We start from the raw sequence: 18,424 nt of genomic DNA on the forward strand, positions 1-18,424 counted from the left end.
TTTGATGCAAATATGGAAATATATAAATGCTTTTACATGAAGCAAAGTAATAAGCAAAACAAAATGACACTGTTTTTGAATTTATATTTATTTCCAAAACACTTTACAGCAGAATAAATGGCACTATGAATGAGTAAAAACAGTGCAACTTGAGAGCATACTGATAAAAAATACAGTTAATTCCTGAACGTAAGATTTAAATCCATTTTTTAAGACATTTGTTGTCCTCAGTGAGCAGAAACAACCAGTCCACATCAATTTAGATGATCTCAATAACCAAAAAAGAGGGAGCGTTCAAATTTACTTAATCAAAGTCACTGATTAGAAAACATACAGATTTAATTTGTAAGCGTATTAAATTGCAATACGAAGTCTCAATGCAGAGATCGCTTGCCAAATTTCATTTAACATGGTGGTGCACGAACCATTCTGGCCTCACCCACCACCATGTCTCTGGGGACGCCGAGCGTGACGCAACGGTTTAAGTAACAGTGTTTGTCACAGACCATCAACACGAAACACTGCAGAAGATCAAACGCTGCTCTGGCAAACATACAGACATGTTAGGCAAGAGTTCCATTGCTTATGCGACCCAAAACCCTTGCCAGCAATTTCCTGAAAACATCACTTCTGTTTCCAAAACATTATTGCCTTATTCTCATAGGATAGGAGGTCATTTCTGGAGTATTCGCAAGGCGGAGGACGCATTCAGAGATTTCCATTAGCTAAGGATGCCATTAGATTACAACACAAACTGTTCCACCTAACGCTATGCAGTTCTGTTTGCCTTATCCACATGTTCCACCTATAAAACACATTTCCCTTGCGAAAAATTGAAGAAATCTATAAGCTCCGAAGTACATAAGCACTAAAATACATTCTGCTTCTACATGTTCCATCTAAGAGAAATGTAAAGCTTTGACTTATTGGCAGGTTAAAAGTTTGGTTTATTCAAAAATGAAAATCTGTCCTGTTTTACTCATCCTCTTATCAGAAACTCAAAATTGAGAAGTTTGGTAGAATGTTCGCAATGCTCTGCATCAAACCAAAGCAACATCTACTTAAAATGGCACCATAAAAGAGGTCCATGTGACTTGTATGTTATTGTAAGCCTTCTTTAGCTATTTGATAGTTTTCTGTTACCGAGAGTGCTTCTGTGTTCCCCTGGATTGATTTTCAATGTAAACACACAGTTGTCAATCAGAATCTGGCATTTCGAAAAGGTTCTGCGCTCAGATTTCACTTCAAGTGGACATGCAAATTCAGAAAGCTGATTTCTTTGAAAGTGACATCTGTTAGTTCATCATACATCTATATGCTACTGTCATTTAAAAAGTTAATGTGACTGCACTTTAACAGACCAAATTATTGACTGTTGGGTGTTGTTGGGATTTCATGCGAATGAAATGTGAGCGCTGTGGGGACTATTTTATTGTCTGTTCATATTTTGAGTCATATAGATTGGTTTTTTTGGATATATTTTTTGGAACTCAACAGTATCTTCCTGACATTCATTGTATGGAACACACTTCAGCTCATTTGTTGTAGATGCAAAAAGAAGTTATAAGAGCTTTGTATAACATATGGTGATTAAATAATGACAGACTCACTTTTTGGATAAACCACTCTTTTAAAAACATGCATCCAATGCAGAAGGATCTTTCAAAACTCTTACTACCAAGACAAAGAAGAACCTATAAGTGCTATTCAGAGTAAAACTTTGTAATTGTTTCTCTCTGGTCACCAGTAGTGTTGTTTTCCAGATATTTCTAGGTCTTCATATTACCCAGTCAGACCAAATATAAATGACTTAGAAACATCAACAAACCTGGCAACTTACTTTTTGATGATTAGTAAACCAATTCCTGTTTGTAATCCAGTAAAAATGTGACCAGTCTAGACCAGTGGTTCCCAGCAAACTTCAGGTCATTGGATATTAATTGGCGACTCAACACAGTATAAAAATTGTCAACATATGATGTATTTTACAAAGGTACATTTTAAAAAAAACCTTAAAATCAATTATTTACTGGTTTCTGAACCATTTTTTGGTTTGCAACCAACCAGGTAAGAACCATTGATCTAGACCACAAACAGGTGATCATGTTGTGATGAACATTTTGAACACAGTAAGCTGCAGTACATATATAAATCCAAAGTGCTGATTTGATCAATCTAGAGGATTTAGAAAGGGTACGGACCCACAACAATGGTGAGTCTCAGCAGAGAGCTGGAACGGTAGGACAAGACGTTACTTTGGGTGACCATCTCCAGATCCACAACATGTTCTCGAGGTCCAGTCAAGGGTTTGGTCATTACCAACATGGCATTTACATTGCTGGAGCGCTGAAAGACAAAGAGAAACCAATCACTAAACTATAATTTTCTTGGTAAAAAAACCCCACAAGAATACTGACTGCAAATAATCCTGTGTTGGACACTGCTAAAGGCGTTATTATACATTCAAACCAATCTTCAACCCTGTACCTTTCAACAACAAAATTTAAATTGTAGCAGAGCTGATGCTAAATTTCACTCACTATCCCTCGGCTTAGTCCCTTATCAGTGGTCACCACAGGGGAATGAACCACCAATTACTCTACAGATACCCTTCCAGCTGATGCTAAATCTGTTTGGGAAAACTTTTGCAGGGTTCAAACATAGGTAAGTAACTATTACAGTCTCTATTTTTTTTTTATAATATTTGCAGTTATGCTGTCAAGCTTAATAACTCTAAAAATGTTGTCTTTTACAGAAAAATTGTTTCTTGACAAAAAAACACAAGAATACGGACTTCAAATAATATGGTGCTGAGCAGTGCTAAGGGTGCTTTTATTATTCTCATTTATTTATTTTTGACTGATCTTCAACCCTGTTATCATTAGGCCCCCAAACACTTTAAACGCAGTGCTGGTTGGCACTAAACCTGTATGAAAGCAGTGAGGTAAGTGTCTTATCAGTTTTTTACTTTTTTAGAGTTGTATTCATTCGTTCATTTTCTTTTCGGCTTGGTCCCTTTATTAACCTGGGGTCGCCACAGCAGAATGAACCGCCAACTTATCCAGCTTCAGTCCATCACTGAGAAACATTCATATACACTCATTGACATTCATACAGTATGGACAATTCTAGCTTACCCAATTCACCTGTACCACAAGTCTTTGGACCTGTGGGGGAAACCGGAGCACCCGGAGCGACATTGCTGTGAGGCTATAGCGCTACCCACTGCGCCACCACGTCGCCCACAGCTGTATTGTCAAGTTTAAATGTTTTAACTTTTTAATTTTTTGTGTTTTACAGATAAATATTTTCTTGCCATAAAGGAAGAAAAAATAATCAGGTCTTGGTCAGTGACAGCAAAGGCCTTTATTTGGCACTTTGGCCTTCATCTTCAACTTAGACTTCCTTTATAGATTCTCCAGGCAAATTAAGGTGTTACAGCAGGAACAGAAAAAAGAACAATGAAAGACTTAATCAACACACTCCCTAATTTTCCACTGAGCAGTACGATTTAGTACAGTACAGTACCCAATTATTTCAGATTCCATGATGAAAGGTATCAAAATAGTGAACACTACCACTTCCTTTGGACCCTTTCTTAAGGGTGCCTAGCATAACAGTATAGTACCAAAAGGGTGAAGCAAGACTTGCTGCTTAATGCACAGACATACACAGCTTATACAGGTTAACAGAGAACCATCACTTGTGCGTGCAACAAGCTAGGAGATCTACAACATAGGAAGCGCCATTTTTAAATACACAGCTGAAACACGTCATCGTAGTAATACAATGATAGTGCACAGCAATGAACCATGGTCAACCCGAGCTTATACAAAGCTTGGTTCTTCTTGTCACAAGCTAATAAACAAGAACAGGATCTCCAGTATGCCCCCCTTTTGTTGTTTATGGTCTGTTCACATTGCATCTAAATATATAGAAAGAGCATGGGTGCATGGATTGAAATTGAGGCAAGTATCTGTTAGTCTGTTTTCATTAAAAATACAAGTCTGTAATCACAGATTTAGGATTGGAGGTCACTGTTTAAAAACTAAAAATTGTCACATCTTACCCTCAGGTAGAATTCTCCTCCCTCATTGCCGTTTTTGATTGTGAATGTGTTCACCATGTTGGGATAGACACTGGTTGCCTGAATCTGGAAGATATCCGCAGGCACAGAGCGATCAGAGAAGATGCTCATGTACTTGTACACAATGACCGGCGGCAGTCCACGGCAAACAGTTTGTGACTGGCACCTACAGCGACTGTTGGAGATTTTGTATAAATCAGATTTGTGGATTAGATCACACAGCACATTTTAATTTATTGCAACAGAGTATGATTTTATAAGGAAAGTTGACACACCCTTCGCCTGTTTTCACGTATGGCTCGAGGCAGGGGTCTTTGGGATAGCAACGGTACCCTCCATAATAATTCCAACACATTTCATCTTCTCTGCAGTTGTGTGCTCCTGTTTCACACTCATCTATATCTATTAACATAGTTGAAAAGCCAGAAGGTCAGTGAGAAACCATTGGACCCCTGAACTAAGTGTAGCTCAAACAGCAAAGCATTGTTGAAGCAACTTCAAGGATATATTTGATTCCCAGGAAAAGCAAGAACTGGTGATATGAGTATCTTGATGCGATATATATATATATATATATATATATATATATATATATATTTACATATATATATATATATATATATATATATATATATATATATATATATATATATATATATATATATATATATATATATACAAGTGCTTTAAATATAAATGTAACTGGATTATACCTTGGCATATACGCAGTCCTTTGAGCTGGTATCCTTCTGGACAAGCACAGTGGAACGCTCCAGGTTCATTCACACATTGGAACTGGCAAATGTAGTTGGAGATTTCACACTCATTGATATCTGTAAATTGGGAATAAGAATGAAAATCACTGTGGCAATTATTTGTGATCGAAATGTTGCCAATTACAAGAGAATATTCCTAGTTACTTTTCAAATTAATGTCTAGACCAGGGATGGGCAACTTCTGTCCTGGATGGAAGGTGTCCTACAGAGTTTAGCTCCAACACACCTGCCTGTAGCTTTCTATTGATCTTGAAGACACTGATTAGGTTGTTCAGGTGTGTCTGATTAGTGTTGGAGCAAAACTGTACAGGACACCGGCCCTCCAGGACCGAAGATGCCCATCCCTGGTCTAGACCTATATCCTACAGTTCACAGCAATAATTGAAACAATCAAGTTTTAATAATCATTCTAATTCTGAGAACAGGAAAGTCCACACCACAGCTGTACTGTTAACAACAAGGAGAGATCATATTGAAATCACTGATGAAAATTAAAATATTGACAGAATGAGAATTCAACTTTGAGGAGCTTGAGCTTTTAAAGTGACAGTCAACATAAATGCAGCACATGCTTATAATAGCTTGCCACTGTGTGTTGGTGAGGTCACTAATGTACTTATTCATTCATTTATTTTCTTTTCAGCTTAGTCCCTTTATTAATCAGGGGCCGCCACAGCGGAATGAACCTCCACCTTGTCCAGCATATGTTTTACGCAGCCACAACCCAGCACTGGGAAACACCCGTACACTCTTGCATTTACACAAATACACTACGGCCAATTTAGTTAATCAATTCCCCTATAGCGCATGTGTTTGGACTGTGGGGGAAACCGGAGCACCTGGAGGAAACCCACGCCATCACGGGGAGAACATGCAAACTCGACATAGAAATGCCAACTGGCCCAGCCAGGACCCGAACCAGTGACCTTCTTGCTGTGAGGCAACAGTGCTAACCACTGAGCCACAGTGTCGCCCACTAATGTACTTGGTTGTGTCACACTTTTAAATGGTTAGTTTACACAATACACAATCAAGCCTAACAATTTAAACATTTCGGTTTGTTTTAGTTAAAACAAGAGTAGCCTGCTAGCAGATTAGTATCCTAAGCTAATATATCTTTGCAAGGAACTAAAAGCATTGATGGGGTGCTTCTCAATATGCTTCCTCCTTTCCTTGCTCTTCCATCCTATGACTCGGAAACCAATAGACTTCAGCCATCTTGTAAGACACCTACATTTTCTAATTGCACAACAAGGAGGCTGAAGAGTCATAATCGAGGATACACAAGTGTTTTATTGACCAAACGTGACACCCTTTGTAAATTCTCCTCCCACATCTACACCAATAATAACTATATAACTACTATGTAATTGTGAATGTGGGATATGTTTTCACAGTTCCTCTAATTTCGATGTATGTTTGTTAGCACAAAGAAAAAGCAGTTAATAACTAGGAATAATTCACAGTTCATAATCACTGGTAAAATAAAGACAATACACACAAATGTGATATTTTGTGTTGAAACTATTACAATATAAATAACTATCTCTAATATTCAAGAAACCTAACATGCAAGCGAAATCAGTGGTGTAGGTTTATTAAATGCTGACACCTTTGAAAAGAAGCAAAGAAAGAAAACGAGGATGCACCAATAGCAATTGAGCCTACAATCCACACAGATTGCAAATAATACATATTACATTGTTATCAGCATTCAGCTACTGCTTTATTATGATTGTACTGATCTGATTTACTACAACAGGATATAAGAATCCCTTTTTGGCCAGGCATTGGAAACAGCTACCTCTACAGCATACGTCTCAAACTGGATTCCTGGAGGGCCGCAGCTCTGCACAGTTTTGCTCCAACCCAAAACAAGCACAGCTGATCCAACTAATCAAGGTGTTCAGAACTACTAGAGACTATTAAGCAGGTGAGAGTTGGAGGTGGTTGGAGCTAAACTATGCAGAGCTGTGGCCCTCCAGGAATTGAGTTTGAGACCATTGTCCTACACTAATCCTAATGTATGGCTGTGTATATGTTAGCTACTCCTTCTTGCTAAGAAACTTTGAACTTATCTAAATAAATCTCATATCATTCATGTAAGAATATTTCTGTAGCTCAAACAGCTAATATTAGTCCTTTTTACACTAAAGCCATGGGTTTGATTCTCAACCAAATACTTTCATTGATGAAATGCAATGGATAAAGAGTCTGAAATATGTATAAATATAAATGCAGAAAATACTGTAAATGCTTTGACAGTTTGTTTACAGACACTAGGAACTGAGTTGTCTGCAGTATAAGACTCTGTTTATAATATCCAGGAATAGCCTAGCAAACTACAAAATGACATATTCAATCCTTCTTGCATATTTTTAAAATATAAATATCTTTAAAAAATTAACCTTGACAGGAGGCAGAGTCTGAAGCCAGCTCGAACCCAACTTCACACTGGCAGATGTACGAGCCCATCAGATTGTAGCACTGATGCTGGCAGGGGTTTGCGGTGAGACATTCGTTCACATCTGTGACCAAACCAAAAAGAAATTAAACATTAATGATAAATGAGCGCAGGAGAAATAAACAAAAATAACTACCCATTCAGTTCAAGCTCCTTAAATATAGCACTAATAACAGCACTTGTTTAAAACAACAGGTAGCATGATCCAAAACACACATCTTTTCTGCACTCCTAATCATTCTTCGGTGTGTTTGGCGAGATTTTCCAGCTTACTCCTGGAGCGTAGAAAGTGTCCTTTCACGCTGTGGGGGCCATCGTGGGTGGTCTGTGCTTATCTGCCAGGTTTGGTCAAGTAACTATATACAAAAGGCCCGAGAATAGCCCAGTTCTCTGTGATTTATATACAGGCTATTGGATGTACAACATGTGTGAGTGCGAAACCATATCATCCAAACCAAAGGATTCTACTTTGGCTCCTACGTGACCTGATCTGAAGCATAATGTGAGAATAATGTCAACGCACACATCCAAAGACCCCCATGAGGCCTCTCTTAGAGTGTTTCCAAACTTTGCTGACCAGCATTTTGGGCCCTTTAAGGGGATTCAGTACTGCTGATAGCCAAACTAACTGAAACAAGGCGGGAAACCTTGCATATGAGGGTTCAGAAGAAATACTTGTCGCTTTCTTGCCCAGATCTTTGAGAGACACACCTGGAGTCTGTGATCTCCCACATGACAGGGATTTGATTCCAGCGAACTGGTGTCAGATTCCAAAAGGATTCACTGCCAAGGCACTTTTGAAAGAGACTGGCTGAAAATATGTAAACACTACAAAAAGGCCGACTCTTTGCGGGAAGAGGCCCGAGCTAATTGTTGACTCATTTTAATGGGCTGAGAGATGCAAGTTCTGACCTATACTTCCTCAAACAAAACCACACAACCTCGGTTAGCTGTTTGATAACAGAAAGCTGTTGAACGGCCAATAACCCAAGCCTAGTGTCCAAAGGCATGCCTATGAACCACCCACAGTTCATGAACTGAATATCTCAGGAATGCTGCACACAAAAAAGAATGATATTGGCTGTTATTGTAATACTGTGAAAGGTGCTATGCACTAGTTTCCTTGGGACAAACTATGTTGAAGTGTACTAAGTTGAAATAATAATAATAATAATAATATACAGTGCTTTTCTTGACACTCAAAGCGCTATACACATTGGGGGAAATCTCCTCATCCACCATTAGTGTGCAGCATCCAGCTGGATGACGCAACGGCAGCCATTTTGCACTAGACCGCACACCAGCTGATTGGTGGAGGAGATAAAGTGATGAAGCCAATTAAATGGGGATGATCAGGAGGCCACGATGAACAGAGGGCAAATTTGGCCAGGATGCCAGGGTTAAACCCCTACTTTTTTTCCAAGGACATCCTGGGATTTTTAATGACCATAGAGAGTCAGGACCTTGGTTTAACATCTAATCTGAAAGGCAGTGCTCACTGAGCAGTATAGAGTCCCTTTCACTATACTGGGGCGTTAGGACACACACAGACCACAGGTTGAGCACCCTGCTGGTCTCACTAACACCACTTCTGGCAGCAACCTAGCTTTCCCATGTGGTCTCCCATCCAGGTAATGACTGGGCTCAGCCCTGCTTAGCTTCAGTGGGCGACCATGTGAGAGTTGCAGATGCTATGCAATGAAACTACTCAATGTTATTTATGACACATGGTGAGACCAACATGCACAGGGACAAAAACATAATGATATAAAGAAGGCACTACATTTCAAAACATTAGATCATTTAGACCTTTTTCTAATTACATCATGTCGATATATTTTATTAAGCATGTTATACACATAACTGTTGCAATATTCTTGCTCATTTAACTCAGTCCGACAAATCAAAGTCAAGTGGTGCGACTAATATAATTTCCAAAAATATGATTAACAATTCTTTTAAAATATCCTAACATTTTATCAAGGGTGTAAAATGGCATGTGCTGCAACCCAAACCAAAAACATAGGAAAACGCTCAAGTCAAGAACTGATCATGTACTGTACGGTATTTCTAAAAATACTTTTCACTTTGAAAATGTATTCAGTAAGGATGAAGTTGCTTACATGAATGATTAAACACTGGCTATAATCAAACCAGAGCTTTACACATGTTTGGGAGTAGTATATTATTATTCTAAATTTGAATTTAAATGCTTCCAGGATTGTAAGTGTACTTATAATCTGCATTCAGTGAAAATGTAAATGTACATATATGTACGAATATCCCATTTAAGCATAAGTAGACTCAGTTATCTATTTTTTCTCTTTTATTTTAATTCATGGGCCAGAGATGCAAATTAGCATAGGCTATATTCTCTATGTACAAGGCATACTTTTCAGTGCTTTGTATTATTTTCGATAACCGTTTCCATTACTCTTGAAAAGGCCCAGGAGAAAGCTTTTACACAAAACAATATATGAGTTTAATTGCATTGTGGTGTACAAATAATAATGTATTTACCTAAAATACACATACTAATAGATATGCAGTGAACAGGTATGTGTATTATTAATAAATATGCCATTATTTTCAGATGGATGAACTGCATGGCATTTAAATTCAAGTATTTCCTTGAAAAAAAAAAAGTCAAAGTTTTGCCCCTGGGCCTTTTCAACAGTAATGGAATGAATAATACAAAATAATACAGCAAACGACTGCTCTAGATAGTTTCTAATAAAATGATTTAAAATTGTGAAACTCCTGGATGACACATTAGTTGGCACATCTTTGCAATTCATGTCTTCCAATCTCATCTCGAATGATTTATGCAACCTAAATTGTTTGCTCCTAGTGCAGGGATTCTGCATGCTGGAACACGACTAAGACCTCTATCAAGTTGGCAAAGAAAAACACATCAGCACACACACACACACACACAGCGAAATTGGTTTATCCACCAGATAGCAGAAGACAGATTCAGAGGAAGTGTATTTCTAGCACTGCAGCTCCGAAGCTGATACAATGACTTCCTGACGAGTGATACAATTGCTTCCCAATGGGTCAGGGTTTGGCTTGTTAGCGTGGTCCGGTTACTCTTCCTGGTAGGTGTTGTAATACATATTTTGTGCACAGAGATCATCTTTTCCTGTTAAATGTTGCCATGCATATTGCATAAATGCATATTTCGCAAGCAACATGTATATCTTAGCTATAAGGAAGCTTAATAGCTGTACACTAATACACTAGTTAAATCAGTCAAGGCTATTTTTCTTTTCTCCAGTTGTATTATTGAATAAATTATTGAGTGCGGACAAAGATGATAAAACACACAAGACATGTCACTCATAGTCACTCATGTCACTCATAGGCTCGGACCAGACACGTGTTTTTACAGATTATGCAGATGTCATGAACCATCTGGGGTCAGCAAATGCACTGGAATCTTATCGAATATTTACTTTAGAGACATAGGGAATATATCTCTTGAAAGCTTGAATTTGAAACAAATGTTTCCTGGTTTTGTAATCTAAACAAAACGAATGTGAGGTACAATCCGTCCCGTCAAATGCAAAATAACATGACAGCAACTACTCGAATGCCCTCGAACTTGTAAACAAAGCGGTCGCTGTCATTTCCGGAGGAGTATTGCAATCAAGACCAAGTTGGGAATTACTTATTAAGATCAGCGCCAATGAACGAGGCATTACTCAGAGGATGATAACGTGTAACATGTAAACAGAAACAGCCAAAAAGGAGGTTGGTGTCGTAATCTTATTCTCTTCGAGTGTGCATGCGCATTCGAATAAAAAAATGCAGATTTTGTGTGATTCGAATTTTTTGAAATAAAACTTAAGGCACTTAAGTTGATCAATCTTATTCGTGATTCGTAAGTTTGATGTTTCCCCATTCAAACAGAATGCCCCCAAGGTGTTTCAAAGATGGCCGCAGAGTAAAATGACTTAAAGCTGGTTTATACTTCTGCGTCGAGTGATCGGCGTGACACACGGCGCATGTCTTGCGCGTAGTTGTGCATTTATACTTCTGCGCGCTGTTTGTGTTGCTTTGCAATAACACTTCTGAAACATTAGCTGGCAGATGGTTTTTACGTTACTCTGTGTCGAGTTTCTTCGCTGGTGTTTTGTTTTTTTTCTGAATGCTACCTTAATGTACAAGTAGCTACAAGTAGCTTTTCAAGAGGTGAGTGTCAGAGTCTGTGTCAGCCATGGCGAGGGCTATGCGACCGCGCAAAGGCTGCACCGGACCATAAGCATGCACTTGACGTAGAAGTATAAATCAGCCTTTAAAGGGACATTGGTGCGGACCATGTTTGCTGCTTGTCATTTACATTGTCTTTGGTCCTAGCGTCCTATGACTTGGGTGGCAACAGGGGTGAGGTTCCAAATGCAGCGTATTTATAAGGAAGAATGGTCAGCAAGCAGAGGTCAAAACAGTTGTGAAACTGACATGTCAACACCGTGTCAAGATCCCGAAGCACAAGTGTTTCGAAACACCGCACCGAAGCATGATGCAAAACACCCAGGTTTTGTGACTAAAGCGATTCAAAGCATCTGTCTTTTCAGAAGAGTTTTGAAACCTGGCAAATCTGCGTTTGACTCTCATGTATCCTAGTGGACTCTGCGTGTGCACAGAATAACTGTGCTTCAAATGGCCCGAGTTCGAATCCCGTTTTGTACAAATACTCGGAAATTATACTTGATGTATTTTAATAATAATACTTTTTTATAACCAAAACAAAACATATTTATTCCCAAAGTGTTCATTCGAAGACCAGACCAATGACCAATGACCAGAACAGAGCATTTAAAAGCTAACATCTATAACTGCATCACCCTGGAATCTAACCCATTATCTCTGCATGCTAGCCAGGAACTCTCGCCGCTACACTAAATCACTTGAAAACTCAACTCTACGACGTGGGGTTTCATTCCTCAATCTGCTTAACTGTTTCTTTGCTGAAGCTGTTCTAGAGCAATACATAAAAATGATCACTAGGTGTCAGTGTAGAGACCTGTTTTGAAACGTTTTGAAGCTTCGACACATTTGCTTTGACTGTTTCAGTGTTTTATGAAGCTTTGCTTTGCCCACCACTAGAAGACAAAAGCAAAACAGTGATGGCAAAGAAATTCCAAAAGAGTAATCCACAAAACAAGCAAAGGTCAGGGCAGGAGAGGCAGCAAACGATAAAGAAACAAGGAACAGTCCAGTAATCAAAACATATAGGGCAAAAAAATGAAAACAAGGAACATTAGAACATGGATCGAAATTGAGGAAAGAATGAATTGGGAATGTGCCTGTGGTGCTTCAATAGCATCTGTAATCAAGGATGATCTGGAACTGGTGTGTGAGTGCAGGGCATGGTGGGATTTGTAGTTCGGTACAATGACAGGGATTGTTTTCCAGCAGCCTGCATAGGCAGAACTGCTGGTGATCATAACAGCACCAAAGTCTGGAAGAGTGCAGTGATTTATATTTGACATATAACAACACACAATTACAAATACACCATTTGCAGGATTGTGGTCATAAATGAGGTCATTAAACTGCAATTAGCAACTGAATAGCTCACCTCTGCAGTAGTTCTGGGAGTCTGGCATGAACCCGACACCACACTGGATTGAGTGCGAAGAGCTTTGAATGACCCTTGAGAATTCGCCTCTGGAAATTTGGGGTATCACAGGCTGAAATCTTTCCACTGGCGGGGCAGTAGTGGGCTCACCTTCACCGTTACTGACAATTATCCGAGCATTGTGAGGTAGGCAGAGGTACCCGCCAAAGTGGTTGATGCATTTCATGCCCCCTTTGCAAGCTTCCAGCACTGTTTTGCACTCATCTATATCTGCAAACAGTACAGAATGAAAGATGTTCGCACAACTGGACCAGCATATTCTCTTTTGGGCACAGGTCTAACTTGTGGAGCAAGTCGATTTGGGTTTTTGCATGGCTATATATGTACAGTATATTCTGTATTAAACTCGCTAAAATAAAACCTGAGCCTGTAAAAATAAATAAAGGAGCTTGTCTGAAATATACGTCTTGTGGGAATAGTCACATTACCTTTACAGATTTGCTTTTCAAAGTCAAACTCATACCCTTCAGTGCACTGCAAAAAAGACAGAGAGAGGAAACAATGAATATAGGATAAAAAGTGACACAAACTATCTATCTATCTATCTATCTATCTATCTATCTATCTATCTATCTATCTATCTATCTATCTATCTATCTATCTATCTATCAATCTACCTACCTACCTACCTACCTACCTACCTACCTACCTACCTACCTACCTATCTATCTATCTATCTATCTATCTATCTATCTATCTATCTATCTATCTATCTATCTATCTATCTATCTATCTATCTACCTACCTACCTACCTACCTATCCCATCTATCATGCATCCATCCATCTTTCTCTCTGTCATTTATTCTGTCCGTCCATCCATCCATCCATCCATCCACCTACCCACCCATCCATCCATCCATCCATCCATCCATCCATCCATCCATCTATAATTTATTCCATCTATCATGCATCCATCCATTTAACCATCTTTCTCTCTGTCATTTGTTCTGTCCGTCCATCCATCCATCCATCCATCCACCCACCTAACTATATCTATCTATCTATCTATCTATCTATCTATCTATCTATCCATCCATCCATCCATCCATCCATCCATCCATCCATCCATCCATCCATCCATCCATCCATCCATCCATCCATCCATCCATCCATCCATCCATCCATCCATCTATCTATAATTTATTCCATCTATCATGCATCCATCCATTTATCCATCTTTCTCTCTGTCATTTGTTCTGTCCGTCCATCCATCCATCCATCCATCCATCCATCCATCCATCCATCCATCCATCCATCTATCTATCTATAATTTATTCCATCTATCATGCATCCATCCATTTATCCATCTTTCTCTCTGTCATTTGTTCTGTCCGTCCATCCATCCATCCATCCATCCATCTATCTATCGATCTATCTGTATATTCATCCATTCATCCATTTATCAATATGTCTAAAAAATATAAATATAAATCAAAATAACAAAATCAACAAATCCAACCTAAACTAAAACAGTGAGTAAATTCCACGATATGATTAAAACACAAGTCAAACAGAACCCAAAGTTATCTTAAATATCATATATTGGTCTACTTGCCGTGTATGTGACCGGCTCCTGAGCTTCAGCTTCCTGAGACACCGCAAAGTGGACGGCAACACTCAAACACAAGCAGATCCCCAGCATTACGACCTAAAACACACACACACACACACACACACACACACCACATCATACACTCACAAACCATCAATCCCACCTAAACCCCAATTTCATTTCATCCATGTTGCAAAGATTGCATTGTTTGGTGTGAATTAAACCACTGTTGACCCTGGCTCAGCCACTTGGCACAGACCTCCAGATTGCAGCACAAAAACAACAGTGTCCAAATTGTGCCCCATCACCCAGTTCAGAGATGTAATTAAGCCACTTTTTTTTTTTTTTTTGGAAATGTCACATTGTCCTTGTGCAAATCATCATCTCCAGCAGATTTTCCACCAACCCACATGACATTTTTTATATTAAATACTATATAACCATTCTATAGTAAAGTAGTTCATTCATTTATTCATTTTCTTTTCGGCCTAGCCCCTTAATTAATCAGGGGTCGCCACAGCGGAATGAACCGACAACTTATCCAGCATATGTTTTACGCAGCGGATGCCCCTCCAGTTGCAACCCATCACTGGGAAACACCCATACACTCTCATTCACACACAGAAGAACACGGGGAGAACATGCAAACTCCACGCAGAAATGCCAACTGACCCAGCCGAGGCTTGAACCAGCGACCTTGCTGTGAGATGACAGCGCTACCTACTGCGCCACCGCACCGCCCTAGTAAAGTAGTTACTGAATTAAATTGTTGTGGAATTTATTTTAGCGTTGCTATAGTGGTAAAACACTGTCTGTCTTTGTCAATATTTGACCCAACATTGGGTTACAACTAGGGCTGCACATTTTTCTTTGCTAAATATTGTGATATAGTTGCACAAGAGCCTAACAGTATGCAGGTACAGAGACTGAATAATCACAATGCATTAATCGAAATCGAATCGCAATTTGAAACGCTGCGATAAGTTAATCGCAAGAGGAGGTGATGTGAAATATATATGTGTTATTTAATTTCCCCCGCCCAGAGCAAATGCGTGACTGTCGTTTGTGTGTGATAGTCTTACTAGCCGATTGAGTAAGCACACTTTCGTTCTGCCCAATCAGAATTGCACATCCAAACTGTGCGGAACGCCCACAATAAAAACAAACAAACAGGAAAGCTTGGACAAGCGGTATGATGGCGTCTGCTGCTATTCATTAATTTTCTTTCGGCTTAGTCCCTTATTAATCTTGGGTCGCCACGGCGGAATGAACCACCAACTTATCCAGCATATGTTTTATGCAGCGGATGCTCTTCCAGCTGCAACCCATCACTGGGAAATCCATATACTACAGACACTTTAGCTTACCCAATTTACCTATAGCACATGTGTTGGGCTTGTGGGATAAACCAGAGCACCCAGAGGAAACCCACGCCAACACGGGGAGAACATGCAAACTCCACATAGAAATGCCAACTGACCCAGCCAAGACTCGAACCAGCGACCTTCTTGCTGTGAGGTGACATCGCTACCTACTGCGCCACAGCGTAGGCAAATTAATGGCAAAGAAAAACGGCATTAGTAATATGGGAATATTTTGGTTTCAAAGTCACAGACACCAAACAAAAATAGGTCAATTTTAAGATCTGTCGCAGAATTGTTCTCTCGAGCTTGGCTACAAAATTAAATAACAAATCAAATTGCAATACCTGTCAAAGAAAATTGCAATTAGATATTTTCCCCAAATTTGCACAGCTCTATTTGACACAACACTGGGTTAAAACAACCCAGCATTTTTTAGATTGTATAAAGAATTGCACTTACAAATCTTCCTGAATTTTAGAGAAATATATTAAAAGTCTATTAAAAGTCCCCAAAATCGGTTTAAATGTAAAACAAAAACAAACGAAAAATGAATTTGGGTGTTAAATATTAAGGAAAAGGCCCTTAAAATCTAGTTGTTGCTAGAAGGGATACAGCTATGTCCAGAAGTGAATGAGGATTATTCACAATAATGTAAAAACGTAATGTAAAAACAGTAATTATACAGAGTATTATTCATATTATTCATTAAATAACCCATTAAATTGTATTGTATTAATGTCTACCCCTACCCCAACCCTCACAGTAATGTAAAATCAGTATTTATACAGAGTATTATTCATATTATTGATTAAATTACCCATTAAATGGTATTGTATTAACATCTACCCCTTCCCTGAACCCTTACGGTAATATAAAATCAGTATTTATACAGAGTATTATTCATATTATTGATTAAATAACCCATTAAATTGCATTGTATTAATGTCTACCCCTACCCCAACCCTCGTAGTAATGTAAAAACTGTATTTATACAGAGTATTATTCATATGATTCATTAAATTACCCATTAAGTTGTATTTTATTAACATTTACCCCTACTCCAACCCTCACAGTAATGTAAAAACAGTAATTATACAGAGTATTATTCATATTATTGATTAAATTACCCATTAAATTGTATTTTATTAACATCTACCCCTTCCCTGAACCCTTACGGTAATATAAAATCAGTATTTATACAGAGTATTATTCATATTATTGATTAAATAACCCATTAAATTGTATTTTATTAACATCTACTCCTACCCCAACCCTTACGGTAATGTAAAAACAGTAATTATACAGAGTATTATTCATATTATATATTATTGATTAAATAACCCATTAAATTGCATTGTATTAATGTCTACCCCTACCCCAACCCTCACGGTAATGTAAAAACAGTAATTATACAGAGTATTATTCATATTATTGATTAAATAACCCATTAAATTGCATTGTATTAATGTCTACCCCTACCCCAACCCTCGTAGTAATGTAAAAACTGTATTTATACAGAGTATTATTCATATTATTCACTAAATAACCCATTAAGTTGTATTTTATTAACATCTACCCTACCCCAACCCTCACAGTACTGTAAAAATATTAATTATTGTTGTATGGTGTCACAAAAATATATATTATATGGATGTGTGTACCTACAGCTGTATCCCTTCTAGATCCAACCATTCTGTAATCAACATTTAATTAAAAAATTGTCCATATTTGAGCCAAGATTAGATTAAAACAACCCAGCATATTTTCTATTAGAGTGTATTATGCACTATAAATCACCACAGAACCGAAATCTGCAAGTTGGATCTCATTTCGACACAAATATTCGACACGCTCAGCCTCGTAATATTCCATGTAATGAGTTGTTTTATTGTGTTTTTTTCTCTCTCCCCGAGGATGAACATCTAGTGTTGTAGACTTTTGAAGTACCAGCTCAAATAAAACAGGTAAAATCTACAGTACAAGGTTATTACAGCTATTTGAAAAGTAGTGCAACTTGAAGGCAAGTACCAACTAGTACTTAGACACCATATTTATCTGACAAAGCCCTCCAGCTACTTCCACATGAAATTGTTGTTTTCTGTTCAACCAAACCTCCTTTTAATGTAATCAGTATTTAATTCTCATTCAGAAGAAGCATATGTGTGTGTGATATAACATTATACTGAATATATAAACAAGATAACGTTCATTCTTTACGTAAATAAACACAGGCAACTCCAAAAAACGTGCGTTGTCAGAAAACCGTTACTATACAGAAGCTAACGTCACAGTTTATAATATTAGCTAACGTATTTAACACGAACTAATAACAAACAATAGCATTTATTAATCATAGTTCAACGTTATTCAAATATAATTCATGTTTATTAACATTATTACGACTTTATTACAATTAACTAACGATTAATACACACTATAATGCGTGTATTTTTTGTTTGTTCGTGTAAGCAACTTATAGAGAGTTATTGTAAAGCGTTAACGTATTTATATTAGCATTAACGTCATTATTAGT

At 38.1% G+C, this 18,424-nt stretch overlaps 1 protein-coding gene across 1 annotated transcript in view; it reads right to left on the minus strand.

The window, feature by feature from the left end:
• Window positions 1-70: 70 nt before the first annotated feature.
• The window catches only part of si:ch73-173h19.3 (uncharacterized protein LOC563864 homolog), an 18,523-nt gene continuing 169 nt past the window's right edge, over window positions 71-18,424 (minus strand). Inside the window, exons 2-9 of the mRNA XM_056447870.1 lie at window positions 14,531-14,623; window positions 13,403-13,448; window positions 12,915-13,184; window positions 7,272-7,391; window positions 4,801-4,920; window positions 4,363-4,489; window positions 4,070-4,262; window positions 71-2,346 (exon numbers count right to left, since the gene is read on the minus strand). Of these exons, the coding sequence (XP_056303845.1) occupies window positions 2,185-2,346; window positions 4,070-4,262; window positions 4,363-4,489; window positions 4,801-4,920; window positions 7,272-7,391; window positions 12,915-13,184; window positions 13,403-13,448; window positions 14,531-14,623 (1,131 nt within the window). The 3' untranslated portion in view covers window positions 71-2,184. The remainder of the gene's footprint in view (window positions 2,347-4,069; window positions 4,263-4,362; window positions 4,490-4,800; window positions 4,921-7,271; window positions 7,392-12,914; window positions 13,185-13,402; window positions 13,449-14,530; window positions 14,624-18,424) is intronic.

The sequence above is a fragment of the Danio aesculapii genome, chromosome 22 (genome assembly GCF_903798145.1).
Source record: "Danio aesculapii chromosome 22, fDanAes4.1, whole genome shotgun sequence".
Classification (NCBI taxonomy): domain Eukaryota; kingdom Metazoa; phylum Chordata; class Actinopteri; order Cypriniformes; family Danionidae; genus Danio; species Danio aesculapii.